Here is a 12,589-nt window from a genome sequence, read left to right as displayed (position 1 = left end):
TTTTTTTTAAAGATTTATTTATTTTTAGAGAGAGTGAAAAAGTGCAGGGGCTCGGGCAGAGGCAGAGGGAGAGATCTACACAAGGAGACTCCATGCTGAGTCCGGACCCAGACGTAGGGCTTGAGCTCATAACCCTGAGATCACCCTTGAGCTGAAACCAAGAGTCAGGCGCTCTACCGACTGCACCACCCAGGCACCCCAAATCTACTTGACTTTTTATTAACAATGAATGCATGTACATTCTGTGGATAATACATTTCTGTCCTCCACATCTGTCATGCTGATTTCCTAATAGCTATCAAAACCTGAGTTACTTTCTTATTGTGGGTATGACTAATTGCTCATTTTTTAGTTTTCTTATTTTTCCCCCAACTTTGTAGAGGTATTATTGACATATATAAGTGTAAAGGTATATAACATGATGATTTGATGCATGAACATACTGCAAAATGATTACCACAGCCCCCTCACAGAATTTCTTCGTGTGTGTGTGTGTGTGTGTGTGTGGTGACATTTGAGATTTCTCTGTATAACTTTCAAGGATATAGTCCAGTCCTGTGAATTAGAGTCATCATGGTATATATTAGATCCTCATCTCTCAGGTAGACGTTTGTACTTTTGACCAGCATCTCCCCATTTCTCTTAGCTGCTGGCAATCACTATTGTACTCTGTTTCTGTGAGTTCATCCTTTTTAAACTCCACATATGAGGGAGAACATAAAGTATTATAGTATTCATCTCTTCCTCTGACCTATGTCATGTGGCATAATGCCTTCAAGTTCCATCTGTTATGTCATGTAAGTCAGAATCTCCTCTTTTATGGCTGAATAACATTCTGGTTGTGTGTGTGAGAGGGAGAGAAATTTTCTTTATCCATTCATCTGTCATTGGATGCTTAGGTTGTTCCATGTCTTGGCTATCATAAATGATGTTGCAGTGATCACAGGGCAGCAAGACATCTCTTCGAGATGGTCATCTTGTTTCCTTTGGCTATATACCCAGTAGGAGGATTGCTGGATCATATGGTAGTTCTATTTATAGTATTTTGAAGAACCTCTATACTATTTCCCATAATGGGTGTGCCAGTTTATATTCCCACCACCAGTGCTCAGGGCTCCCCTTTCATGGATGTGTCTCACGTTTCCAGCCTGAGTCCATTTCCAGCCAGGACGTCAAAGCAAAGTGGGTTATTAGACTCAGAATAAAAGTTTGTCCCATACTAAAATACAAAGTACATGTGTTTTTTGCAACTAGAAGAGCTTATACCTTTACTTTGCTCACATATAAAGAAGCGGTGAAGTAAAGTAAAAAGACACTGGATGGGAAATTAGAATTCCAGATTCTGATGCATTACCTTGAACATGTCCCTTAACCTCTAAGCTTCTACTTTCTGTTCTTTAGCATGGAGTTGAATATGTTGATCACATGAAAAATGATCATATAGAAAGGTATGGAAGCATTTTGTATGCAGTGAAGGAGGCTATAAACTAAAGGTGCATGGTAGGAAATCATTATTTTGTCTCTGGTTTGAAAAATAAACGTGAAGGATATCTCGCTGGCTCAGTTGGAAGAGTGTGATTCTTGATCTCAGGGTTGTGAGTTTGAGCCCCATATTGGGGGTATAGATTGCTTTAAAATGAATAAGTAGGGGCACCTGAGTGGCTCTTTCAGTTAAGTGTCTGCCTTTGGCTCAGGTTATGATCTCAGGGTCTCGGTATCAAGTCCCGCATTGGGCTCCCTGCTCAGTGGGAAGCACACTTCTCCTTCTCCCTTTGCTGCTCCCCCTGCTGGTGTGCACGTGCACATTCTCTCTCTCTCTGTGTCTCTCAGATAAATAAATAAAATCTTTAAAAATAAATAAATAAACAAACTTAAAAATCTTTTTGAAAATTAAATGAGGAAATTCCCATAAAGAGAGAACAACCCTAGGACATGCTGAGTGTTAACCATTATCTAGAATGAAAATGGACACAGTGACAAAGCTTTGGTACTAAAATGCTCAGTTTCTGAAAGAAAGTTTAATTGACCTGCTTTAGAGTCTGTACAAAAATAAAGTACATTCTAAATAAGTACATGTTTTTATTTTCTAGGATCAAATCTAAATCGCTGTGGTTTCCGAGGCTCTTCATACCTGGGTATTCCGTTCAATCCATCAAAGGTGAGTTATTCTCTGGGTCAGGAGGAAGGAGAAGGGAGGTGGGTGGATTTTAGTGCAAAAGAAAACTGAGAAATTATCCAGATAGACCCAAGCTTCCTTGTTTCGATAGAGCTAAATACTATCTACTAATGTACATTGTAGCTATAGTTCCCCGTTTTTTTCATGCAGTGTTTCAAAATTCTGGAGTAAATAGCAGTGATTTGGGAGAAGGCAACATGATATCACAGAGGCCCTACTTCAGCTTTCTTCCTGTCATAGGCTGTAGGTCCAATGCCTGCATCAAGGTCATATGAATTTGCCATGATTTCTCTAATCATGTGTGTCCATTGCTTTTAGCAGGGAATGAATCTAAAAACAAAGGATTTGTAAACTATGTTCCCTTTTTCCTATACATGTAATCTTTTCCAACAGATGCTGGTCCTGAGGAAGGTCGCGTTCCCTTTACTCCTCATGGACAGGCTCTGTAGTGCCATACCTTATGTATACCTGCCCTGGCTGAAATAAAACAGGGTTTTGAGAACATCACTTTTATTTTTTTTTTAAGATTTTATTTATTTATTTGACAGAGATCACAAGTAGGCAGAGAGGCAGGCAGAGAGAGAAGAGGAAGCAGGCTCTCCGCCGAGCAGAGAGCCTGATGCGGGACTCGATCCCAGGACCCTGGGATTCATGACTTGAGCCAAAGGCAGAGGCTTAACCCACTGAGCCACCCAGGCACCCCGAGAACATTACTTTTAAACCCCAGTCCCTTTCCTCTTGCCTCCTCCACCCCCAAGACATTTTTAAACTAACAGGAGTAAAATTGAAGAAGAAACCATTTTTGCCTTGGTTTACAGAGTCTCCTAACATCCATTTTTTGGTCCTCACTCACCTAGACCACTGGCATCTTCTGGGGAGGCCAGGTCACACTCTATACCACATTGTGCTCATCTGAATTGGAATAGTGGAAGGAGCAGGAGACTCCAGGGGACTGATACTGGCCCCCCAGGAGTTGTCACTGAGAGTGGTTGGCTGAGAGTCTGCAGGAATCTGAGGAGGCACATAAGATTGTCCGATAAAGTATATAAATACAGTAGTGTCAGGAGCTTTTCTTCCAAAACCACCAAACTCACCTGCAGGCCGTTGCCTAACTGGTAGATGCCCAGGACCTTAGAGTACTTTTTGAGAAACACTTTTGGATCCTCTCAGCCCACTTTTCTCATTGTTTTCCTTCACAAATTCTGTATTCTCTGCTAAATTATGTGTTGTACCTAATATATACTGGATAACCAGAATTTTCTTCTTTCACTTTGCTTTTACTTTTAGCTCTTTTGCTTTTACTTTTTCTCTACCTACAAAGCCTCCTCTCCTTTCCACCCACCAAGCTCCTCTTCTGCTGTAGAAAAAAATCCCTTATTTAAATCTTTGTGTTACTGGGGTCTCTGGCTGGCTGAGTCAGTAGAGCATGCAAATCTTGATCTCAGAGTGTGAGTTCAAGCCCCAACTGGGCATGGAGCCTAAAAAAAAAAATTGAAACAGTCTTCAGATTTAACTAACAGAGGATTAGATGACAATTAAAAAGAATAAATCTTGGGACACCTGAGTTAAGAATCTGCCTTCAGCTCAGGTCATGATCTCAGGGTCCTGGGATGGAGCCCTGTATAGGGCTCTGCTCAGTGGGAAGCCTGCTTCTCCCTCTCCCTCTGCCTCCTGCTCCCCTGCTTGTGCACACTCTGTGTTAAATAAATAAAATCTTTAAAAAGAAAAAAAAAAGGTGAATCTTGGTGTTACTCTATCTCCCCATGACACTTACTGCATTCTACTTTGTATTGTAGTTACTCGATCAGACCCTTTCTTCTGCCATTTGATTTCTGTTTGGATTCCCCACAGTGCTTTTAACATGGTAGATGTTTAGTTTAAGTACCAAAAACTGAAATATGCTGTAGGAGTTCTAGGCAGGCTATTATAAATGTGGAATGGAATAGCCGGGAGTGCCGGAGTATGAGCTCTAGGGAGCAACACAGAATGAAAGGGTTAGCAAGATGAAAATTTTTTGATATGTTTGTGAGACCACATAAAGAATTGTATATGTAAGGCCAGGTGGGTGGGGTAGGTTCCGATTAGAGAAGGTATCGAACACCTTGCAAATCTGTTGCATGAGGAGCCACAGAGGGTGGGCGAGCAGGAGAACAATGTGATTCACTCCCTGGTGGTTCCAGGAACCTAGTTCATGACTCCTAAGAAGTAGTGGCCCTTTGGATATTTGCCTTGTAATTGCATCATCATCAGGATAACTAGTATCTCTGTGATGGTAATTTTATTAAATTTTCACAGTAACCTTGTGAGGGAGGTGCTGATATCCATTTTCCAGAAGGAGGAAGTGAAGTGAGCCAGTGAGTGGTAGAGACAGGATTTGATGCATATCAGTGGTTGTAGAAGTTAACGTTTATTATAGTGGGTAGAGGAGTCTGCTTCAACCAAAACGGTACAAGTTTCATTTTGGCTTTCTAGTATGATAAACAATTTTTCTAGAAGTTGAAGCAGTTATTGATGAACCCAGACTCAAATAGAAGGGAAACCTATGACAGAGATGAATTTTAAAATATGCTTGTATTCTGTCAAAATTAAATGTTCTTCAATGTGTGTCAGCTGTACTTCAATTTAAAAAAAAAAATTAAGGGCGCCTGGGTGGCTGAGTGGTTGGGCCTCTGCCTTCGGCTCAGGTCATGATCTCGGGGTCCTGAGATCGAGCCCTGCATTGGGCCCTCTGCTCAGCAGGGAGCCTGCTTCCCCCTCTCCCTCTGCCTACTTGCGATCTCTCTCTCTGTCAAATAAATAGATAAAATCTTAAAAAAAAAAAAATCTTATTCTTTTTTTTTTTCTTTATTTGAGAGTGCCTGGGTGGCTTAGTCCATTAAGCGTCTGCCTTTGGCTCAGGTTGTGATCACCAGGGGCCTGGTATCAAGTCCTGCTCAGGCTCCCTGCTCTGAGGGCAGCCTGCTTCTCTGCCTCTGCCTCTCTCTCTCTCTCAACATCTCTCAAATAAATAAATAAATTTTTTTTAAGATTTTATTTATTTATTTATTTGACAGAGAGAGAGAGAGAGAGGGAACACAAGCGGTGGGGGGAGCAGGAGAGGGTGAAGCAGGCTTCCTGTTGAACAGGGAGCCCGATGTGGGCCTCGATCCCAGGACCCTAGGATCATGACCTGAGCTGAAGGCAGCCACTTAATGACTGAGCCACCCAGCACCCTAAATAAAATCTTAAAAAAAAAAAAAAAGATTTATTTATTTGAGAGAGAGGGAGAGAGAAAGTGGGGGAGGGGCAGAGAAAGAGAGAATCCTGAAGTATACTCCCTGCTGAGTGTGGAGCCTGACACGGAGCTCAGCCCTCCCACCCTAAGATAGCGTTGCAAGCCAAATCAAGTCCGCCATTTAACCAACTGACCCACCCTAGTGCTCCAAAACTTAAAATATTCTTAAGCTGACAAATACATTTATACAATGTGAAATTTTACAAGTGAAATCTTTTTTTAAAAATAATTGATTCGTAGGCTTGGCTGATTATTTGAAATTAATTATAAAACTCTAAATGCTTGGGGCGCCTGGGTGGCTCAGTGGGTTGGGCCTCTGTCTTTGGCTTAGGTCGTGATCCCCGGGTCCTGGAACAAGTCCCAAGTTGGGCGCTCTGCTCAGCAGAGAGCCTGCTTCCCCCTCTCTCTCTCTGCGTGCCTCTCTGCCTGCTTGTGATCTCTGTGTGTCAAATAAATAAATAAATAAATAAAATCTTTAAAAGGGAAAAAAAACTCTAAATGCTTTATATACGGTGGAATGTCAAGTTACTTGGTGTAATAAACACTTTTTATGTCCAGTTTTATCATTGCCAATGCCAGTACCTAGATTCTTTGCAGGATTTCCTACTTTGTCACGTATTTCGTAGCTAAGAGATCTTTGTTAACTGTTGTTATCTTTTGTTAAAACAATCAGGTCGGTGAAACTAATCCAACATACTATGGGGTGACAGTTATTCTAAGTGCTGATGTTTGTTGGTTTTGTTTTTTTTTTTTTCAATTTATTTATTTTCAGAAAAACAGTATTCATTATTTTTTCACCACACCCAGTGCTCCATGCAAGCCGTGCCCTCTATAATACCCACCACCTGGTACCCCAACCTCCCACCCCCCCGCCACTTCAAACCCCTCAGATTGTTTTTCAGAGTCCATAGTCTCTCATGGTTCACCTCCCCTTCCAATTTACCCAAATTCCCTACTCCTCTCTAACACTCCTTGTCCTCCATGCTATTTGTTATGCTCCACAAATAAGTGAAACCATATGATAATTGACTTTCTCTGCTTGACTTATTTCACTCAGCATCATCTCTTCCAGTCCCGTCCATGTTGCTACAAAAGTTGGGTATTCATCCTTTCTGATGGAGGCATAATACTCCATAGTGTATATGGACCACATCTTCCTTATCCATTCATCCGTTGAAGGGCATCTTGGTGCTTTCCATAGTTTGGCGACTGTGGCCATTGCTGCTATAAACATTGGGGTACAGATGGCCCTTCTTTTCACGTTTATTAGAAGCTCAAATAACTTAATTGTAAATGAGAGCTGAATAAGGTTTTTCAGTTATATTGTTTTATAATATTTTTATATGGTGATTACTGTGGTATTGGAATTGTGCAGTAAAAGAATTTTTAGTTTTTTTATAAACCTTTTTTGATTGAAAGACTATATGCTTTTCTCACTTCATGAGACTTAAGTTAAAAGTAATATGGTTGACTGCATATAGAGTTCAAATACTTTGGCTCATTTGTGTATCAGAACTGCTTCCAAGATGCTTGAGGTTTGCAGGATAAATTTAGAAATTGTGTAGCCTGGAAAGCCTGCATTCGTACTTACTCTGAGACCTACAAAATGGAGGTTTGTTTTTTTTTCAGTCAGGTGTTGGTATAAGTCAGTACAAACATTTAATTTTACTAGTTCCTGAAACGTAGTGTCAGATTACTTAATGAAAGAAGTTTTCAGTTTACTGTTAATTAACATTATGTTAATTTTGAATTTAGAATCCTGGAACAGCTCATCCTTACGATAGTGGCCACATAGCAATGACCTACACGGGCCTTTCATGCTTAGTTATTCTTGGAGACGACTTAAGCCGAGTAAATAAGGAAGCTTGTTTAGCAGGCTTGAGAGCCCTTCAGCTAGAAGATGGCAGGTATGGGTCAGTCACTCTTCGTTTTTCCCTTTTTTTTTTTTGGAAAAATTTTATAGAACTGAAAAATGGTTATAATACTTTATGAGAACTTTAGAGATTATCATAAACCCTTTTAGAATCCTTTCAAGTTCACTGTATGTTCCATCCCTAATCAAAAAAAATACAAGTTTTCCTATTTCAGTAGAAAGAAATCACAGTAGCAGAGCTCCTTGTTTGTTCTCTTGTTTTACCTGAGACAGTGAATTCATAAGGAAGTGGTTGAATGGTTTTAATATTAGGAAGGACTTCAATTTACCTTCTGGGTGAAAAACTTGGATATTACGAAGTGAGCATACATTTAGTCTGAACTTCTGTTCCTTAAGACACAGTGACTGGGGGGGAGAAAGGAAGGAACATTGACTGCTATATTCTAGTGTAGGTAGTGCCAGTGACATTTGTAAAGAATAGAAAAAGAACTTAGTTCAGTAACAGTTGGTGGTTTATATGGTATGTCTAAGGAATCTTCCTGGAGTTCCTAGGAGTTAGGTGAAACTTCCTTTTCCCGGCAAATCTAGGAAGTGGCAAAGCAGTAATGATAATGTCTAGGAAAAAGATTTTGCAGATCAATTCTGCTGTATTATGTCAGTGCTCCATATCTCTGTTTTCCTTTGAGGGTTTTAGAAAACACTCCTCTTGATGACGGGAAAACTAATGTAGACTTGCAAGATAAATTGTCATTAGTTGGAAATACTGTAGAACTGAATCTTTACCTTAGCTAGTGCATGTGACTAGTATCTCCAAGTTTCCATATAGTCATTCATGACTGTAACCTTTTCCTTGTTTGTAAATAAAGGAATAGTTAGCAGACTCAGACTGCTACCTTGCTAAACCTAATGAAATAGGTAAAAAAAAATTACCATACAATATTGTCAAGTAGTGGTTATCTACATATACATTTAGAAGAAATTTCACATGTCAAAACTTGGGTTTGGAGATTTCTTACTACCCAATGGGTCCTAGGTGCTTTTCCCCTCATTAGTTCTCAAGCTAGTGTGCCACAACTGTCTGTGACAGGGAGCAAAGAAACTTTGAGTAGCTGGCAAGCGTGTAAAGCTACCCAGAAATCAGAACTTTGAAATGAAACAGTGATTTGGAAATCATTTACTACTATTCAAGTTAATAGTCCTGTTCTTTACTGACATACACAAGTAGTATATGGTTTTTAAATCCGTCTTTAATCATGGGTTTTTCTGTGAGTAAAAATGTGAGGTAATAGGTGTTTCTCAACCCCCCCCTCCACAAAAGAAATAAAAACTAAATTATAGTGTGATGTAATCGTAAATCATACTGTTACCCCTTTCAGCTTCTGTGCAGTCCCTGAAGGCAGTGAAAATGATATGCGATTTGTATACTGTGCCTCCTGTGTTTGCTATATGCTCAACAATTGGTCTGGCATGGATATGAAAAAAGCCATCAATTACATCAGAAGAAGTATGGTGAGTTATGTTGATAAATTGACTATTTTGGCTATTATTGTTGCTGTATGGGGACGGCAGTATAATGCACGTCTCATCTCTCCTCCACCAAGAATCTGGAAAAAAGGTCAGTAAGGTTGCTTTTTGGATACCTTGTTTAATTAGAACGGCCATTTAATTGTAAAGAACAGATTGCTTCACTGGCCATTAAAATTCAAATGTCATTTGATTATATCTAAGGAAACAGATGGCTTTACTAGAAAGCGATTGGTCAGCCTTAGAAGCAAAAAAAAAAAAAAAAAAAGGTAAAATCTCACAGGCCCATGTTGATAGTCTTGGCTAGCAGGGGTCAGTGCAGAGCCCGGGCCAGGCAGTGGAAAATGACGATACGTTGACGAGACTCTTTCTATATCTGGTATGAGGTGGGAGTTTAGTAAGCCATTTGATGAGCAAGAACCAAATATAACAAGATTGACTGGGCTAACAATAGATTTTGGGATTTTTTTTAATACTTGTATGTGTGCTTTTGTGTTTTTAACCTAAGGTTTATTTTAAGGCAAGTATCAAATAGAAGTGCTGTTCTTTCACGTACAACTTAATCTTTTCATTGGCAGTAGTTAGTCTCAGCCAGAATTATCCTTGCTCTACTTTTTCATCTCTTCCATGAAACCAAGACATAGAAATGTTACTTCCCAGGTTTATTACTTCCCAAATCTGAAGTTGTAGTTTTATAGATGAGACTATTTTAGGCTGTTAACTCAACTTTTCCTAGTTAGTATTTCAAAATGAAAATTAAGTTCTTTGAAGAGTGACTTTTTTTTAACTGAACGTGTGATTATGGGCTCAGTTCTTGTAGAATCTGCAAGAGCCCAAATTTTGGAGGGCCAGTGGAGCAGACAGAACAGGCCCTTTGAGGAGCTTCAGAGGGAGAGGAGGTTTCTGTTCAGTAGAAGGATGGGTGATGTGTGTATTGGTGTGACTGCTGCAGTGGTGACAACTGGGTTCTTCTCAGTGTGTCGTATTTGGAAATAAAGCCTGTCGATTTGCCCCGCTACCAGAGATGGTGACTTTCGATCACCGGTTAAGGCAGTGTATGCCGTGTCTTTCTCTCGAAAGTGAGCATTTCTCAGCTGTCATTTCTCAGTATCCTCTGGCGACGGATTTGGAGACTATTAAATAACCTGCCCCGAATCATACTTTTATCTGCTGGTGGTGGTCTGCAGTTGATGGTCTTTCAGCTCTGTCATTCCTTCTGTAATTTTCAGTTGAAGTTCCGCTTTTAGAGAAAGCTTTCTCTTTACATCTGTCTCTATCACTTAGAACTCTAGATTCTTATTTTATCCAGTGGGCTGTTACCTGTTACTGTCATTACTTATTCTGATAGCCATGTTGTCCCACATTCAGCCAACGCGAGCCCCTTCAAGGAGACGCTTGTGCCTTTTTTTGTCTCACCCCGTTCATTCTTTGAGAAGCAATTTGCTTTCTGGCTCAAGATTTTCCAGGTTGATCTTGTACTTCCCTAGCTGTAGTCCTGGATTCAGTCATTTCGGCAAGGAGGCCTGGTTCCTACTGGAGGATGGTGTGTAGAAACGAGGATTTGGGCACGATAGCTGTGCTTATGTGTGTTGGGATACCATGGCTCCTAGTCTCTCTCTCTCAGCAGGCCGAGTGAGGAAATGTACGTATGCCTGTGTCTATGCACAAAATCCCCCGATATGCAACTTCTCCCCTCTATCTATTTCCTTATCTATATGTACGTTAAAAAACATATGAGTCCTATTGATAACTCAAATTTCAGTCCAGCACCACAGTTCTTTTTTATCTTCCTCCTTTCTTTCTATAACTCCCTTCTCGGACAGTGAGCAGTCAGTCTGGTTCCCATTATCCAGGAGACATTGACTCTTTCTGTTTTGAACCTGATATCTGATATATAGATCTATCAGATATCAGGTTCAAAACAAAAAGAGCCTATATATATATATATATATATATATTGGTTTATATACATATAAACCTGATATATTGTCAATATGATATATTGTCAAAATACCATATTTAAGGGCGCCTGGGTGGCTCAGTGGGTTAAGCCGCTGCCTTCGGCTCAGGTCATGATCTCGGGGTCCCGGGATCGAGTCCCGCATCGGGCTCCCTGCTCGGCAGGGAGCCTGCTTCCTCCTCTCTCTGTCTCTGCCTCTCTGCCTACTTGTGATCTCTTTCTGTCAAATAAATAAAATCTTTAAAAAAAAAAAAAATACCATATTTAAGAAATACTTTAATGGGCTCCTGGCTGGCTCATTGGGTAGAGCCTGCCCTTCTTGACTCTTGGCTGTGTGTTCAAGCCGCGCATTGGGTGTAGAGATTACTTAAAAGGATTACTTAACTCTTAAAAAAAAAAAAAAAGAAAAAAACTTGAGTTACTTCTTTTATTCCCCCCCCACTTTAGTATGGTTATGTTTTTTTATTTAAAATACAGCTAACTTTGTCTATGTTTGTGCTCCATTTTGGGGTTTTCTCCCAATTTTTGTTTTTTGGTTTTTTTTTTTTTTTTTACTTGACAGAGATCACAAGCAGGCAGAGAGGCAGGCAGAGAGAGGGAGGGGAAGCAGGCTCCCTGCTGAGCAGAGAGCTGGATGCAGGGCTCCATCCCAGGACCCTGGGATTATGACCTGAGCCGAAGGCAGAGGCTTTACCCCAGTGAGCCACCCAGGTGCCCCAATGTTGTTGATTTTTAAAAATTTACTTAATATGTGAAATACTGAGTTGGTTCTGAAAGAACTACACAGAAAAGTATATTCCAAGATGGGTTACTCTGCACCTCCTGTCCCTTCTCTCTTGCCCCCTTCCTCACTCCCGTATTTGCCACCTTGTTCTGTTCACTCTGTAGGGAACCAGTCTCTTTAGTATTTTCTTTGTCCTTCCTGTATTTGTTCTTGATGAGCAAGTATGTCCATTTTTTGTTTCTCTTCCCTTCTTCCTCACCAGGTAGCACACCGTAGATGCTTCGTTTCATAGTACTCTATTGTGTGCATGTACCTAGTTTTTTGAACTACCCTGTACACGGAACATGTATTTTCCATAGATGAACAATGTTGAAGTTAATAACCATCTGCATATGCATTTATGTGTTTGTGGAGATCTTCAGAGTGAATTCCTAGTAGTTTACTTGCTGGACCAAAAGGTGAATGCGTATGTAATTTACTAGATGTTAACCATTTTCTCTCCAAAAAGGGTGGACCAGTTTCTGTTCCCACCAGTGCAGGAGAGTGCCTATTTCCACACCACCTCACCAAAACAGTGTGTCATCATCCTTTTTAATTTTTACGAGTCTCGTGGGTGAAGAATGATCTTTCAGTGTATTTAATTTTAATTTGTATTTCTATTCTTAAGAGTGAGCTTGGCCATTGTCTTTATTCCAGGATGATACAGGACCAGGCAGAGGCACCTGTAGCCTGCAGCCCAGTTTGCTAACTCCAAGCTCCAGTCCATTAGTTTGCTTTTTCCTGTAGGGACTCCAGTTCTGTGTGTACTCTTTCTTCTCTGCTTGTCTTTGATTTCATTCACTTTCTCTCTGACCCTTTTTACTGCTATATCTTAGTTTTAGTCTCTTGGCTGTTTTCTCCCTTGTGGTAAGTGTCCCTTACTGTTTTTTCTTTTGAGACTGTTATTCCTTTGTCTTCTTCTTCCTTATTTTCTTCCATTTCTTTCCTGAAGTCATTGAACTCCATTTATTTCTTCATACTGTTTGTCCTTTCTGTTTTTAACTTTTAGTTTCCTTTTC

At 40.2% G+C, this 12,589-nt stretch overlaps 1 protein-coding gene across 2 annotated transcripts in view; it reads left to right on the top strand.

Moving 5' to 3' along the window:
- The window catches only part of PGGT1B (protein geranylgeranyltransferase type I subunit beta), a 57,930-nt gene that overhangs the window by 21,763 nt on the left and 23,578 nt on the right, over positions 1–12,589 (top strand). For both annotated transcript variants that reach the window (XM_044263103.1, XM_044263114.1), the window contains 3 exons: positions 2,091–2,158; positions 7,206–7,357; positions 8,700–8,832. In XM_044263103.1, the coding sequence (XP_044119038.1) occupies positions 2,091–2,158; positions 7,206–7,357; positions 8,700–8,832 (353 nt within the window). The remainder of the gene's footprint in view (positions 1–2,090; positions 2,159–7,205; positions 7,358–8,699; positions 8,833–12,589) is intronic.

The sequence above is a fragment of the Neovison vison genome, chromosome 1, assembly GCF_020171115.1.
Source record: "Neovison vison isolate M4711 chromosome 1, ASM_NN_V1, whole genome shotgun sequence".
Lineage (NCBI taxonomy): Eukaryota > Metazoa > Chordata > Mammalia > Carnivora > Mustelidae > Neogale > Neogale vison.
This window is presented reverse-complemented; position numbering and strand designations above follow the sequence as displayed.